Here is a 16,755-nt window from a genome sequence, read left to right on the forward strand (position 1 = left end):
AAGATTATAAATTAGAAAAAAAATGTAATTTTTCTCTTTTCTGTTTCATGGGTATGGCACACAGTTAAACAAAACAAACTCATTTTTGTTACTGAGACATACTATTTTAAGAGATGTATCAATATGTTCCTGACATGTCTGTTGATCCTTCTTGTTGCTATTCTGTCTTCAGGGAAATCTTCTGTTATCACACATGGCTGCTTCTACATCTCGAATAGAATTTCATATAAGTAAACTGTTCCAGCGTATCCTGCAACTCCAGCAGAGTAGACTTTGCCAGTGCTGTCTGTGTGGACAACTGGTCTTAATGTAAAAATATCCAAAATTCCAGCATATGGCAACAAACTTCATTCCAAGCAGAGGGTCACTGTATCCAGAACTGCATTTTGCTCATAATTCATTTAAACAATTTAAGTCTTTCATTCCACTTTATGGTAAATAGCATTCACTCTATGAGTCCAAACTAGAAAACCCCTGTGTGCTCACATAAGGCTCAAAACCAGCAGGAAATAGGAATTTCAATATGCTAGTAGGCAGGCAGTGAAGAACCCATTTAGGATAACTTCACCCCATTTGCTATCAGCGTGATAGTAGCCACAGAGCATCAACTGCAGGGAAACAAGTTGGGGATGGAAGATGTTAGTACTGTCACACAAATGGAGGTGTGACTAGTAGACCTACACACAGCAAATATCAGTGACCTAAGCTCAATGCTGAAGGGGAGAGGCAAGCTGCTTTTTCCCCCATATGAGCCAATTCACAAGCTTCAGTTTACCTGTGGCCAAGCAAAACCTTTTCAATTCAGGCTCTGCTCTATTTCACAGGATTAGACACTATAAAAACAAGTTTTGCTGTATTTTACAGTTTTTGTAAAATCATTCTCTTCTATTACAGCATTGCTGAGTGGCAAAAACAAGGCTACTAAGACACTTTCTTTAAGAGCCCCTGTTTTTGTAGACTTCTGACCTTTTTTTTTTTTAAGTACCTTTGGGAAGAATTTTCTTATGCCCAAAAGGGAATTTCTTCAGGTTTTGTAAAATTCTTCTGGTTTATAAAGGTTAAGTATTACAGGTAGAGCTCAGACAGTGATGGTTTTGTGTCTGCACAATCTGCGTGATGGCACAGGGCCTTGTACATTCAGGGTCTTATCACACAACTATCTTTTCAGCAATATGTCAAATTCATCTTTAGGGCAATACCATTGGTGTCAATAATTACACCAAGGAAAAATTGCCCAAATAGGTGTAAACAGATCACATTAATCACTCACTCACCTCTTCTCTTCTCTCTTCTGCAGAAGGAACTTTAAGTTCTCGTGCTGTGTCATCCTTAGGGTCAAACAAGTATATGTAATCTGAAGAATAGCTAACAAGGATCTCCTGCCCATCTTCACTATAGCACAGAGATGTTACCCGGCAGGATTTGTTATTGAGGTGGGGAGGAACAAAACGTGCAACCATTCCTGTAGTGCCCCGACCAGCATAATTACCTAAAACAATAAAAAAAAAAAATGTGCAAACTATAACACATTTTCAGTTAGCAAATATATTGTTAACAAAACAGCCAAAATAGTATGAATTATAGCTAGAGAAATACTAAATATGGCACAAATGAGCAACAAGTCAGATCTAGTAAATATTTTATTTTGGTACTTTAACCTTTCTCTATTAATGTATATGCAAGATGAATGTGTTATATAACATATCACTTGCCATTGTGTATCTGTAACACTTATTGGGAACAGAATGTTATCAATACTAAAAATATTTACAATGCAAAACACAATAATTCAAATTACCATATCCAATTAGAGAAGAGATCTAGAAGATATTCCCTTCAACGTTTAAGGTCATATCGCTATGTACACATACTTATCTAAAGACATGTGGCATATGTGGTGATGATATTCCTTTGAAATTTCAAAACATAAATTGCATTTCTCCTTTGACCAACTCACCTATGTTTTACCCACTAATCAATCTCCACTGGAACTATTTATAACCTTCCAAACCTCTGAACGGATTCAAAATAATCTCTTTTACAAATCAGTCCCAGACCTTTCTTTTTTCTGCCATGTATGGATTTCTCTCCAAAACTAAAATGGCCTGCAATTGACAATATTCAGTGCTAGAATAATGACAAGTTCAGTGTGTACTATCTCAATGCATTAGCAATAATAATGGATTCTTTATACCGTAACAGATGAGCTAGAAGTCTGCTTTTAAATGAGACATAGCATTTGCTTCCAGTCCTAGTGTGCCAGCCCTTAAAATCACTATATTCTGCACAGAAAAATTATACAAGAGTCTAATGTTTGTCATTTTCCCCTCTCTCCCTTACAGGTCCATACAGCTGAATTCAAAACAAAGGCAACAGTGCTTTGAAGACAGAGAAATATGAAGAACAGTAGCAATAAAAAATGAAATTAATTTTTTTTTAAAATAAGCTTCTATTAAATGTGGTATTTAACAGTATGATGATATTGTGTTGTATAAAATTTTTATTGACATGCATTTGGAATGACTGCACTGCCACCCATAAGTACTAGAAAAAAAATAAATGAATTAAATATGCATATATTACTGTTACTTTGCATGGTGTTTGACAGATTAAAAGACAGTCCCTGCCCTAAAGGCTATTTCCCTGTCAAAGTCTAAGTTTTCTGCTTCCCACTGTTTTGATCATATAGCCATTCATGAAAAGGTTATAATTTTTATTTTATGTTTGCAGTGAGAAAAAAGTATTTTTCCTACTTCTACCAAAGCATCTGAACAAATTTTCCTCATGATTCTAATGTTTAAAAATAAAAAATTGCTTTGGGCAAAGACCAGGACTAGAAAGTTTCATCCCAGTAACTCAAGCTTTCGGAAAGTTCTGAGCAACTGAAAATCGGGTCTTAGAATGGAAACACTGTGCCAGATTGGACTATAGATATTGCTACACAATCAAGCTATATTACACATATGTGCATGTACATAGACACACCCCCTTCACTGTCTGTTAGAGGAAAGCAAAGAGTACTTGATTTATTTGGGTAAGGACTAGATTCAAGCTTTCACGGCGAGACCCCTACACATGATCCTCATTCAATTTTCACAACAAAAGAAATACCCAGGCAGACTATCTGTGGAGGAGAGGAGAGGAAGTGGTAGAGACTTCAGTGCAAACATAAAATGGCTTGTCATGCTGGTTGTCTTAGGCATTTGATACCTTTGGGCCTGCAAGCAAACTCTCAAACAACCAGCCACAGTACCATTAATAAGATGATACTTTGTCAATTTAGAAGGAACAAACTAAGACCCTGCATATCTTACTTCTCATAGAGCTCCACAAACCAAAGGCCAGCTTAATTTCCATAATAGTTACATTAGAAATCTCTGTTTCAAGTGCTGATCACATCCCTAAAGTAAAACAGTTTTATAATTAAACACTCCAGTCATTGTCTGGCTGTGCTGGAAGGATAGGAGACACTGGATGTGGTTTAATTAGGCCACAACTTTATGCTTAAATGTCTGGGAGTACCCGGCAGATAGAAGTGTACAGTTCAGGTAATTCCATGATCATTTCATTACACACCCAGGGGGCTTCTGTCAGCCCTCCCCCTTATTGATCCTGGTCACCTGCCAACCCACTGCTGAGTTCTCACAATCCCCCCCCATGCTCAAATGAGGCTCTAGGAGTGACTGGGGGGGGGAGAAACAGGCTCCCTACCATACCAGTCGTAGGAGCCCCAAACCCTGTTTCCACTCTAAAGAATACCACCTCTAAATCCTTTATCGATCCATTTTATCCAATCACTGTATCCCTCTTCTATGGAGTAGCTGACATCTGCCACACATTTACATAATGAGTTGTGACATCACAGCATAACTCCTGTTTCCTATTTGTCCCAACTAAGCCCCTCAAACCCGCTGTGCAGAAGGCAAAAAAACCCCACCCCGCATTCGCCAATCTGGCGATGAGGGAAAATTTCCTTCCCAACCCCTTGAGAAACGAGTGACTAGCGCAATGCCCACACTTGACAAACCCCAGTGTTTCACCACTTCCAGGAGTGAGAGAGAGGGTGCTGCTCCACCTGGTCCAGATAAAAAAGGGCTTTTTCTGCACCAGCATGGACCAATATAGTCCTCCCTCTCTTCAATCACCTGGGGGGATGAGTCAGCATTGCCACTCTGACCTCCTCTGCAGCTACAGCAGAAAGTTACTCCCTGGCTCTCCAGCCCTATAAAGGGGGCACATACCTTTTCCAACTAGCCAGACAACAACCCCCACTGTTTAGAGTGAATGATCTCACCACACATTATCTAAATTTAGAAACTTGGTAATAACTTTAGATAAATATTTAGGGCAACTAGTAGGTCAGATACAGTGACAACTACTGAGAAGTTAAATATTTGCTATAAGAGTCTGTAAAATTCACGAGATCCCTTTCTGCAAGAAACAGTATCTTCTAATGAAGCAAAAGCACACAAACATAGGGCTGACATGGATGCATTTAATCTGCATGTCACTGAGATGGTTCCTGCTCTCATTTTTACTAGAGAAATGTGGCATGCACAACCTAGAGGTGCAATCATACAATGCTCCAGTGTGGTTTATTTTTGTAAACAATTACTTGAATAAAGACAGAGCATTGCATACTGGAACCAGTCTCTGTGTGCTGCATGTTCTAAGAAAGCCCTAGGAAACGTTATAGAATTCCATGTGCTGCATTTGACCTGCAGGAAGTTCTTTGGCCACCTTAATAATAGCATTCACTGTTTCTTTGCAAATAATCTTTCAAAATATTTCCCTGCAGGCTTTACTGTACTTTTTAGTAATATCCAACATACAATCTTTTTAAAAAGCTAGATCTTACATAAAACTAAAACTTAAGTCATAAACCAGACAAACTAGAACTGTCTGCTGCTAGAAAAGTTTACTTAATGTTTATTTCCCACCTGTTGCTCTTGTGCCAAGCATTCGCCGGTCATATATTCTTACTGAGCTATCAGAACAGCCCACAGCAAGATAATATGGTATTGGAGGACAGATAGCTACAGAGGTGGCAGCACGTCGGCAGTTTATTAAAATATCCTGGAATAAAACAAAGATACTGCACTTACAAAATAGCTCCTAAGCATCTGAAGTAAAATACTACTGGGGGAAAAAAAAAAAAAAAGATGCAGCCCCACTGGTCGAGATTCTGCAATCATGTTTGTAAGAGAGAACCAAATCTGGCCCTATACAGATAGGTGGTAAATGTATTACAGGGAAGAGTTACTGCAATGGACAAAAATGATCAGAGAATGAAAAACAGCATTATATCAACCTAAAAAAAGCTAACAGTTAAGGGTAGAGAGGGCTAACAAATGCTTGGATTTTCTTAAATATAAAGAAACCAGGATGTGAATAGAAAGAATTGCAAATAGGCAGGAAGTGTCTAAGCTAATTCAAAAGGATTAGAATAGATTTTGTTTATGGGCAGATAATTGGATAGAGGAATGTCATGTAGTAAGAGTAATGTAACAAGATTGGGGACCAAAAATAACCAAAGCCTAAAATGGAACACAATGCAGAAAACAGAACAGAAGAGATGGGTACCAAGGGGACAGTAAGTATAACACATATTTTGGGGGTCAGTTTTTATCCAGATCAGTACCAAACGTTTTCTGGGATCCAAACACTATGGATGAAATTAATACCATCCAGGGAGATATACCAGTGATTAATCTGGTCTAATATGTTAATTACCCCCACTCTATTTTACAGAGGCTGCTCGACAGTTTAAAGTTGTAGCTGAGCTTCCATTATAAGTTCAATAGACACCACCACCTCAAAAATGCACAAAAAAAGCCATCACAGCCTCAAGATTGGAAGGTTAGGTCTGAGGCCAAAGTAGAATTTTTCTGGCTCCATGGGAATTTTTCTACCAAGTTTGAAGTAAACCAAACCAGAGGTTCATAAATGTACCACAGATGTACAGAGTCCAAACAGCACTCTTTTCTGGCTCCATGGTAATCCCTACCACATGCCTCAGTCAGCTCATCGGGGCCCTCAGAAGCCTTATTAGGGTTCAGATTCTAATATTAATATTATAGCCCTATATTTCGATCATCTTATTGGAACATTTGGTTCTTACATCTTTACAATCTTCTTTTGTGCAACTTGTTTTGATGCGAGTATCAAACCACCTTACAGTTCCATCCTCACCGCAAGAGAGGAAAGTATAGGGATCATTTGGTACTGTCATAATCTGCAATGAAAAAAAATCAGTACCATTAATACTTCAAGAAATAATATAATTTTGGGAATAAAGCCTTTAATATTAGTGAGCAATAATCAGAGGGTGATTTTTAATTGCACTCAAGATTTCTATGAAAATAATCAAAAGTGAAAGATAGTTGATAATTTAAAATAGTTTATATTACAGTCATTAAAACAACCTTACAGATAGTCCTCCAGCAGCTGAAACAAGCAATTAAATCCCACAAACACTTACATTGCCTATTGCGTAAATGAGGCACAAACTTGGTATTTTCAGTTATTAGATAAATAATTAGCATCTAAAGTGAGAATACAAGACAGCTTCATTTTGTTTTCTATTATGCAACAAAAGAACATTTTAACACTCTAACCCCAGAGTAGTCTTAAAATCCATCCCCATACAAACCACAGGAAAATACTTAACAGCACTGTTCCTCCAATCAAGTTGCTTCTTCCATGCAAGATACAGTAATTAACTGAAGTCTATTATTGTTCCCTATCCTTCAATGCATTAATCAATATCTTCTTCACTTTCACTGAATTGTTTTATTACACCATATTCCTGATCTCAGGAAAGCTATAAATTCCTACAAAGATGTAGTGATATTCCAAATAAGGGTGGAATATCCCAGAAAACTAATCACTGGTCCAGATTCATTTAACAAATCATTCCATAAAATATATAGAACAAGAAGTGCCAAATATTACAGAGCGGAACACCTCTGGTGGGTGAAGGCATGTGAACTGTGATATGACCACACACTTTATTTCTTTATATACAAAAGAAAATTTTAAAAATATCTTATGGAAAATGTAAACATCTTTCATTTGAATATGTGTATCTCAAGCCACTAATTTACACAGAATGAAGTAATCAAATTGTTTAAAGTTTAGAAATCCTAGAATTACTATTCCAGTCAACATGTTTTGTTGTTCAACAGTACCCTTTCCTTTAGGAGTTCAATGTCTGAAAAACAACTACCAGACCATCACAAGTTAAGTGCAGCAGCACCTCACTCTTTCACACTACTGACAAGAGCAGACACTTACTAATTCAGTAATTTATTGTAACAGGCTGAATCTACTTTCATTAAAGTCAATGGGAGTTTTTCCATTGACTTCAGGCCGTAGATGAACAAACACCAGGCAAAAGTAATAATGAAGCACAAATGAAGCACATTCATTTATTTCAAATGCTGTAGTTTAGTTTTGATTATATTGGTAACAGTACAGTATTTTATAATTCACTATTAAATATGCTGTAATTTGTAAGGAGCAAGGGGTTTCTTTTCTTGTTATTAAAAAAATGAAATACATATCAGTAGCTGTAACCCGGGCTGACTTCATAAATATTAACCCTTAACACCATATTGTATATAACTAGCTATCATTAAATTATCAATCTAAAAAATTTAGCTGGACAAAAAAATATGAAGGTAGGAATTATCCTTAGAAGTATACTCTCTTTCTGAAATAGAATTAATGTGAATAGCGACAACGTCTGGTATTTGGTAGTGACTATTCATAGTTTTTGAATTGCCAGGTGTAAACTGCAAATACTCCAGTCTCCAGAGGCCCTTTTTGTGTATGTGTCTGTCTCGCTCTCAAAAATATACTCCATTCCTCTTCACCCACAACTTGTCTTTCATAAAATAATGGCACAGTGCTCATGAATTTCCACAAGCTTCCTTATTGTGAGGTGGGTCAGTCATGGTCTGTAATTGCCACAAGTTCCAAGTTATGAAGCCAGTCTAAAAATCTATCCCACTGTTTAATTCAGAATTAGTACCTGAAGGCAGATAATATTAGCTTTTGTTATTTAGAGAATCTAGTGAGACAAAGTTCTATTTTTAATATAATGAGGCAATTAAATACAGTTGAAAAATAAACTCAGGCAGCTTAAACACATTTTTCCCCACGGTCAAAAAATACTTTTAAATGAGATGAAGCATCTAACAAACTGACATACATTAATTCCAAGTTGTATCTGCAAGTCAATTCTTTTCTCCCCAGCACTACTCTTACTTGCTCTGCTGAGCTTTGAAGTTTCAGGGATCTAAGGCCTGGTCTACACTACGACTTTAATTCGGATTTAGCTGCTTTAAATCGAATTAACGCTGGACCCGTCCACACAACGAAGCCATTTAATTCGAATTAAAGAGCCCTTTAATTCGATTTCTGTACTCCTCCTCGACGAGCGGAGTAGCGTCAAAATCGGTATTGTCAATCCGAATTAAGGTTAGTGTGGCCGCAATTCAATGTTATTGGCCTCCAGGAGCTATCCCACAGTGCACCATTGTGACCGCTCTGGACAGCAATCTGAACTCGGATGCGCTGGCCAGGTGGACAGGAAAAGCCCCGGGAACATTTGAATTTCATTTCCTGTTTGCACAGCGTGGAGAGCACAGGTGACCACAGAGAGCTCATCAGCACAGGTAACCATGCAGGCTGATAATCGAAAAAGAGCACCAGCATGGACCGTACAGGAGGTACTGGATTTGATCGCTATATGGGGAGAGGATTCAGTGCTAGCAGAACTTCGTTCGAAAAGACGAAATGCCAAAATTTTGAAAAAATTTCCAAGGGCATGATGGAGAGAGGCCACAATAGGGACTCAGATCAGTGCCGCGTGAAAGTCAAGGAGCTCAGACAAGCCTATCAAAAAGCAAAGGAGGCAAACGGTCGCTCCGGGTCAGAGCCGCGGACATGCCGCTTCTACGCCGAGCTAAATGCATTTCTAGGGGGGGCCGCCACCACTACCCCACCTCTGACTGTGGATTCCGAGATGGGGATAATCTCATCAGGTACACCTGATGATTCCGCGGAAGGGGAAGAGGAGGAGGAGGAGGACGAGCTGGCAGAGAGCACCCAGCTCTCCGTTCTCCCCAACAGCCAGGATCTGTTTCTCACCCTGACTGAAGTACCCTCCCAAGCCTCCCAAGCCAGTACCCAAGACCATGACCCCATGGAAGGGACCTCAGGTGAGTTTACCTTTTAAAATATAAAACATGGTTTAAAAGCAAGCATTTTTAATGATTAATTTGCCCTGAGCACTTGGGATGCATTCGCAGCCAGTACAGCTACTGGAAAAGTCTGTTAACATGTCTGGGGATGGAGCGGAAATCCTCCAGGGACATCTCCATGAAGCTCTCCTGGAGGTACTCCAAAAGCCTTGCCACAAGGTTTCTGGGCAGTGCAGCCTTATTCCGTCCTCCATGGTAGGACACTTGACCACGCCATGCTAGTAGCAAGTAATCTGGTATCATTGCATGACAAAGCCTGGCAGCGTATGGTCCCGGTGTTTGCTGGCATTCAAGCAACATCCGTTCTTTATCTTGCTGTGTAATCCTCAGGAGAGTGATATCGCTTAGGGTAACCTGGTTGAAATACGGGAATTTAATTAAGGGGACAGAGGTGGCCGTTCCTACTGGGCTGTTTGCCTGTGGCTGAAAAGAAATCCTTCCCTGCATTTAGCCAAGTGCAAAGGGGGGGGGGGGAGGATTGGCCCAGAGCTTTTCGCGTTTTGCTAGCAGGGATCTTCCCTGATACCAGCCACGCGGTGGGGGGAGGGATAAAGAACTCATCCCAGAGAATTCATGGCGGGTTGGGGGGGGGGTGTTAGTTTGGTTCCTGCAGGGATCTTCCCTGATACCAGCCACGCGGTGGGGGGAGGGATAAAGCACTCATCCCAGAGAATTGGATGGTAGGGGGGTGTTAACCTTCAGCAGCAGAAAACAAGCTAACAGGAAAACTGCAGCACAACGGGCTTTGCTTGGTATGTGGGAAAGCAGGGCGCAGAAGCCTAAAGACAGTGGCTTACCATGGCAGCATGCAAGCTGAATTCTGTTGCCCGGACCTGCGTCTGTGATCTCTAGCAGCAAAGCCACAGGCACTCAATATTAAGAGGCAAAATGCAACCTTGCACAGAAATCACATGTGCTATGTAATGTGAATAGTATTTGTCACCGTGAAAGAGTATAAGCATTGTTCTGAAAAATGTATCTTTTAAAAAAATTCTCTCCTTTTTTCACTTCCTCCAGCAGCTGCAAATGTTTCAAGCCTCCCTCCTCCTTCCCGAAGGCTATCCCAGATAAGGAGTCGAAAAAAGAAGACGCGAGACGAGATGTTTGCAGAAATCATGCAATCCACCAGGAGTGAAAGAGCTCATCTGAATGAGTGGAAGGACACGGTTTGCAAGTATAGGAAAGAAGCCAGTGAACGAGAGGACAGGAGGGACCAACGTGAGGACATGAGGGACCAACGTGAGGAGAGGAGAGACGCTCGAGATGAGAGGTGGCGTCAGGAAGATCAGAGGAGGCAGGATGCAACGCTGGGGCTGCTGCGTGAGCAAACAGACATGCTCCGGCATCTGGTGGAGCTTCAGGAATGGCTGCTGGAGAACAGAGTGCCGCTACAGCCCCTGTATAACCCCCCTACCTCCTCACCATGTTCCATAGCCTCCTCACCCAGACGTGTAAGAACACGGGGGGGGAGGAGGCTCCATACACCCTCCCATTCCACCCCAGTGGACAGCCCAAGCAAAAGGCTACCATTTTTTTAACCTTTTTTTAGTGGGCTTTTCCTTCCCACTGATCCTCCTCCCAAACCCCACTCAGGTTCTCTCCCTCTTTTTATAATCAATTAATAAAGAATAAATGATTTTTAAACAATAGTGACTTTATTTCCTTTGAAAGCAAGCTGGGGGAAGGGGGAGGGTGGGTTCCTTACAGAGAATGAGTCAATAAAGGGGGCGGGTTTTCATGAAGGATAAACAAACAGAAATTTCACACTGTAGCCTGGCCAGTCATGAAACTGGTTTTCAAAGCTTCCCTAATGCGCAGCGCTTCCTGGTGTGCTCTTCTAATCGCCCTGGTGTCTGGCTGCGCGTAATCAGCAGCCAGGCGATTTGCCTCAGCCTCCCACCCTGCCATAAAGGTCTCCCCCTTGCTCTCACAGAGATTGTGGAGCACACAGCAAGCAGTAATAACAATGGGGATATTGGTTTGGCTGAGGTCTGAGCGAGTCAGTAAGGATCGCCAGCGACCTTTTAAACGGCCAAATGCACATTCTACCACCATTCTGCACTTGCTCAGCCTGTAGTTGAACAACTCCTGACTCCTGTCCAGGCTGCCTGTGTATGGCTTCATGAGCCATGGCATTAAGGGGTAGGCTGGGTCCCCAAGAATAACAATTGGCATTTCAACATCCCCAACGGTTATTTTCTGGTCCGGAAAGTAAGTCCCTTGCTGCAGCCGTTTAAACAGATTGGTGTTCCTGAAGACGCGAGCGTCATGAACCCTTCCCGGCCAGCCCACATGGATGTTGGTGAAACGTCCCTTGTGATCCACAAGTGCTTGCAGCACCATTGAAAAGTACCCCTTGCGGTTTATGTAGTGAGTACCCTGGTGCTCCGGTGCCAAGATAGGAATATGGGTTCCATCTATCGCCCCACCACAGTTAGGGAATCCCATTGCAGCAAAGCCATCCACTATGACCTGCACATTTCCCAGAGTCACTACCTTTCGTAGCAGCACCTCCGTGATTGCTTTGGCTACTTGCATCACAGCAGCCCCCACAGTAGATTTGCCCACTCCAAATTGATTACCGACTGACCGGTAGCTGTCTGGCGTTGCAAGCTTCCACAGGGCTATCGCCACTCGCTTCTCAGCTGTGAGGGCTGCTCTCATCTTGGTATTCTGGCGCTTCAGGGCAGGGGAAAGCAAGTCACAAAGTTCCATGAAAGTGCCCTTACGCATGCGAAAGTTTCTCAGCCACTGGGAATCGTCCCACACCTGCAACACTATGCGGTCCCACCAGTCTGTGCTTGTTTCCCGGGCCCAGAATCGGCGTTCCAAGCCTATAACCTGGCCCATTAACATCATAATCTCCAAAGCACCGGGGCCCGCGGTCTGAGAGAATTCACGGTCCATGTCCATGTCCTCATCACGCTTGTTGCTGCGCTGCAGTCGCCGCCTCCTCCTCCTCGCCTCTTTTTTCTGGTCCTGGGTAAGCATAAACTCCACGAGAACGCGCGAGGTGTTTACAATGTTCATGACTGCATTCTGGAGCTGAGCGGGATCCATGCTTGCTGAGGTATGGAGTCTGCAGAGTTCACTCAGGAAAAAAGGCGCGAAATGGTTGTCTGCCGTTGCTTTCAGGGAGGGAGGGGGAGGCTGTACCCAGAACCACCTGCGACAATGTTTTTTGCCCCATCATGCACTGGGGTCTCAACCCAGAATTCCAAGGGGGGTGGAGACTGCGGGAACTATGGGATAGCTATGGGAAAGCTACCCACAATGCAACACTCTGGAAATCGATGCTAGTACGGTAGCTTGGACGCACACCACCGAATTAATGTGCCTAGTGTGGCCGAATACATTCGAATTTATAAAATCGGTTTCCTAAATTCGAATTATATAAATTCGGATTAATCCCGTAGTGTAGACATACCCTAAGATACCAGTGCTCACTGTGCTATACAACTTTGCATCTGCTTCATTATTCAAGTACAACAAGACAGGTTTTAAGTAGAGTAATAATATTTAAATAAATTATACATTTATAAAGTACCTTTCTATCCCAAAGTATTTTACAAATATTCTATCAAAGAACTGTTTTGAAAATAGTAAAAGCTGCTGAAGTGCATATACCACCGGCAGAATCACAGAAGAGTCAGAGAATCACTCATTAAATCCTGAAAACCAACAACTATGATTTCACCTTCACCTTCTCTGTTACCTCATCTATATCCACAAGGACAACACACAAGCTGCAATCTCCTTCACTTCTACAAAAAATAGGCTAACTTAACTCTGAACAAAATCAGCTACTGAAAATACACTGTGGTTGAGATTTTCAACAAACTGTAGGCGATTTTAGAAACATCTTCCAATAACTTTAATTAAAAACATTACAAATCAGTAACTTCCCAAAATGATAAATGCTACAAGCTATTTCTATTTAAAAAACAAAAAAATTTCCCTCCATTAGCATTCATCTAACACAAGTCAAACACAGCCATGCCCCTAACCATCTACTTCAATGCCATCACTTCAATATTCCAAACATTTACCAGATACCCATTTCTAACAACTGTACATGGTCAGAGTTCAAGGTTGCATCATTCAGTGTGCGGCGAAAAACCCTGCCTAGTACAGATGCACAACTAATGAGTCATGGTGGAATTTACAAAACAGAAGTTTTGTATAGGATGTATACTTTAACCAAAATGTTGTGAGCATCATGCTCAATAAAACTGAAAAAGGAACATCATGAATCTACTCTCTAAAGAAATATCTATGACTGGACAATAGACTGATGAAGTCTAGTCACAGGTTCAAGAAATTTAAGACTAAAAACGAAGATGAAGATCGGAACATGAGACATGAAGTTTTAAGCTCTATTGAGAAAGCTATTTATTGAAGTTGACTATAGGTATTATGCTAGTTGACACAAGATGACATGTTAGGCTAGAACAAGTTCCCAGCAGATGCAAAAATGGGGTTCTATTCCTCACCACATTCATTAACTTATCCTTCATTGTTTTCTTCTGGCACCCCCCTGTATCACACCGTTACTCTGATCTTTGGCTGAACTGGGTGCTGGAAACTGAATTTGCACTACAAATATGCATGTTTTAGTCTATATTCAAGATTCTGCTGCTCCAGTTTTCCCAGCCTAATGCTTGGCTGTTCACTTTCTTCTGGAATAATCTTCAACTACTTTGTTCTCTTTTATAAAAGGAAAAGAACTCAACTTGTTCAATATATCAAATTCATATTTATCCAGCAAGGCTTGGTAGTTAACACTATAGGTAAATACCACTGTCACCACTGACTGAACTCTTACCTCTTGACCATGAGAACACTAATAGCTGGTACTAAAATCTAGATCATGTTGAATAGGCTTGGCCCTTAGTAACTCCTATCTCAACCCTCAGAGACTCTTCTGAAAACATGGGTGGAGTGATAGGCTACATCATCCTCTTGCATATTTTTGGGATGCAATGAGGGTAAGATCAACTCATACCGTCTAGTTAAGGGCTGGATAAATAAGTGCAACATCATATAGCGAACCATGTTAAGACATGAAGCGGTTTAAAAATATGAAGTGATGTTAGCTCCCATGATAAGAGGGAGAATGTCATTAAGGAAGCAATAGCTTCCTGATCAAAATAAAATGAGAACACACAAATTAAATGCATCTCAAAAAAGAAATAACTGGTGTGAGGGAGGAACCTAAGATGATCTTTGGCAAAAGTGACAAGCAATACTGAGTAAAGTTCTACAATATAAAAACTTACATCGGTATAACTACGTCATTCATGGGTGTGAAAAATCCGCCCCGGCGTAGACAGCACTATGCTGACAGGAGGGCTTCTGCCATCGACTTAGCTACTACCACTCACAGAGATGGATTAACTATGCCGACAGGAGAAACCCTCCCATTGGCATAGTAGCATCTTCACTGAAGTGCTACAGCAGCACAGCTGTGCCGCTGCAGTGTTTTAAGTGTAGACCTGCCCTAAGACTATTGAACTCAAGCTACATCCAGACACAAAGGATTTCTACAAATACAAAATGAGCTCCATGGGGTTGCTCTGCACACCTCCTGAGAAGACGACATTCTGCAGTTAGCAAATGTTTCTGACAAGTCCTTTAACTGAACACAGACATATACTGTTAAAGACACTTCTACCAAATAACGAGAAATTAATCCCGACAGCTCTTTAGACATGTTCCTTTTTTACATGAATCGCCATTCCTTTGCTTTGTTTGATACTAGTACATTTGATTCTTCTAATATCTTTTGTCCACTCTGTATAAAAACCAAAGGACCGATCAAGAACTAACTAATGCTGGAAGGTCTGAGCTAGATAATTATGAAAGTAGCATTTGAAAAATACGGGAAAATAAGATGGAATGTTGACAACCCCAAGAAAGTGGTGACAGTTTATCAATAACACCTCTTTATCTTTTGTAAAATTTAGTATGGGTAAGTCGCTAGGGCAAACAAGAGGCAAAATTGTCTAGTGAATTTAGCATGAAACTGGAGTCAGGAACTCCTGATTTTTACTACAGCTTAGCTAAGTCACTTAACACACTTTGTGTTGCTTTGCCCATCTGTAAAATAATGTAAAATAATACTAACATGGGGTGTTGAGGATTAATGATGATTGTAATGTATTATTTCCACCAAAAAAAGTCCTTAAGATTATAAAGGTATATCCGTAACTTAAAGGTGAAAATGTGCTGATAGCTAGTAAATTCTCAGTAAGATTTTATATTTATATTTACCTTAGTACAGTAAAGACCTTGTTTCTCTCCCTTTAATAAAAAAATGATATACAAACTACCTGTCCCCCTAATATGTAGATAAACAAGCTCTATTATGTATCTGTTGCTATCTGCTTATATATTGTGCAGGAAAAATGGCCTTAACAATACTTGACTTTAGAGTCTCCTTTATTTGGACAATTTATTTCTCTACTAAAGGAAATTACATATGAAATGACCCCTAAAAGTTACAAATCAAAGGAAAACTAGTTTAAATGTCTGTGAAGCATAAAAATGAAGTTGTCACTGTCAGACTGAAATCCTGGCTAATATCAACACCAACATCTGTTTTTCCCGCCTTAAATAAATCTTGTGCTTTTATACAAAGATGATATACAATACCTCATACGTAGTTCCATAGTGGCACGTAAATTGGCATTGTCTGTTGGTCTCAGCATCTTGCTCAACATTAGTATAAAAAATTACTCCATCTCCAGAACAGGACACAATCTGCTTGTCATTGGTGCATGGTAAGAATTTTGCACTAAAAATATTTGCCCTGTGTCCTGAGCGAATAGTTGTTAAAACCTACAAAGCAAACAAAAAAGGCTTGCGTTAGGTTAATATTTTCAAAACAAATAGCAACACATGGAAAAATAAAATAAACTTTCAGCCAATAACCCCAAAGTTCCAGAGTATGGAATGCCAGTAATGTACACAGTCTGTTATCCATAGAACAAAGAAAATGTTGTGAGAAAGGAATGGATTGGGAGATAAGGTGGTATACAAGAGGCATATACATGCTCTCTCTTACTCTACCTCAAAATGGTCTGCAAAATGAAAGAGTTGGAAGACCACTGCCCTAAAAGTATTTCTTGAAATAGCCAGTACCTATATTTTAAAGATTCTGACTCTTGGACACTAATCCTGGAACATGAAGAGGCAGCATTACATTAAGTGGTAATGAGCTGAGAAGACCTAAAGGGAGCAAAGAAATCTAACATGAGCACACTATTTACTTTTTAAATGTACTGTCCTGAAGTCATCCCAAAGGTAAAATAGCACAAATTATGAAAGAGCAAAATCATATTAAAAAGTAGAACTGAAAAAGTTTTATGGTGGGTTTCCCAGCATCCTTACTTCTAAATTGGAACTTAACCTCACTACTGTAGGACACTAAAAATTTCAGGCTTGACTACAGTATTAGTTTATTACCAAACACTTTAACATGACG

General features: G+C 40.4%; 1 protein-coding gene across 2 annotated transcripts in view; it reads right to left on the reverse strand.

The window, feature by feature from the left end:
* The window catches only part of DCAF6 (DDB1 and CUL4 associated factor 6), a 127,202-nt gene that overhangs the window by 91,903 nt on the left and 18,544 nt on the right, over positions 1 to 16,755 (reverse strand). The window contains exons 3-6 of one of the 2 annotated variants that reach the window (XM_065397437.1): positions 15,924 to 16,109; positions 6,122 to 6,235; positions 4,941 to 5,076; positions 1,275 to 1,489 (exon numbers count right to left, since the gene is read on the reverse strand). In XM_065397437.1, the coding sequence (XP_065253509.1) occupies positions 1,275 to 1,489; positions 4,941 to 5,076; positions 6,122 to 6,232 (462 nt within the window). In that variant the 5' untranslated portion in view covers positions 6,233 to 6,235; positions 15,924 to 16,109. Of the gene's footprint in view, positions 1 to 1,274; positions 1,490 to 4,940; positions 5,077 to 6,121; positions 6,236 to 15,923; positions 16,110 to 16,755 lie in introns of those variants that run through there. The other variant, XM_065397436.1, reaches the window with a different exon arrangement.

Source organism: Emys orbicularis, chromosome 1 (assembly GCF_028017835.1).
Source record: "Emys orbicularis isolate rEmyOrb1 chromosome 1, rEmyOrb1.hap1, whole genome shotgun sequence".
Taxonomy (NCBI): domain Eukaryota; kingdom Metazoa; phylum Chordata; order Testudines; family Emydidae; genus Emys; species Emys orbicularis.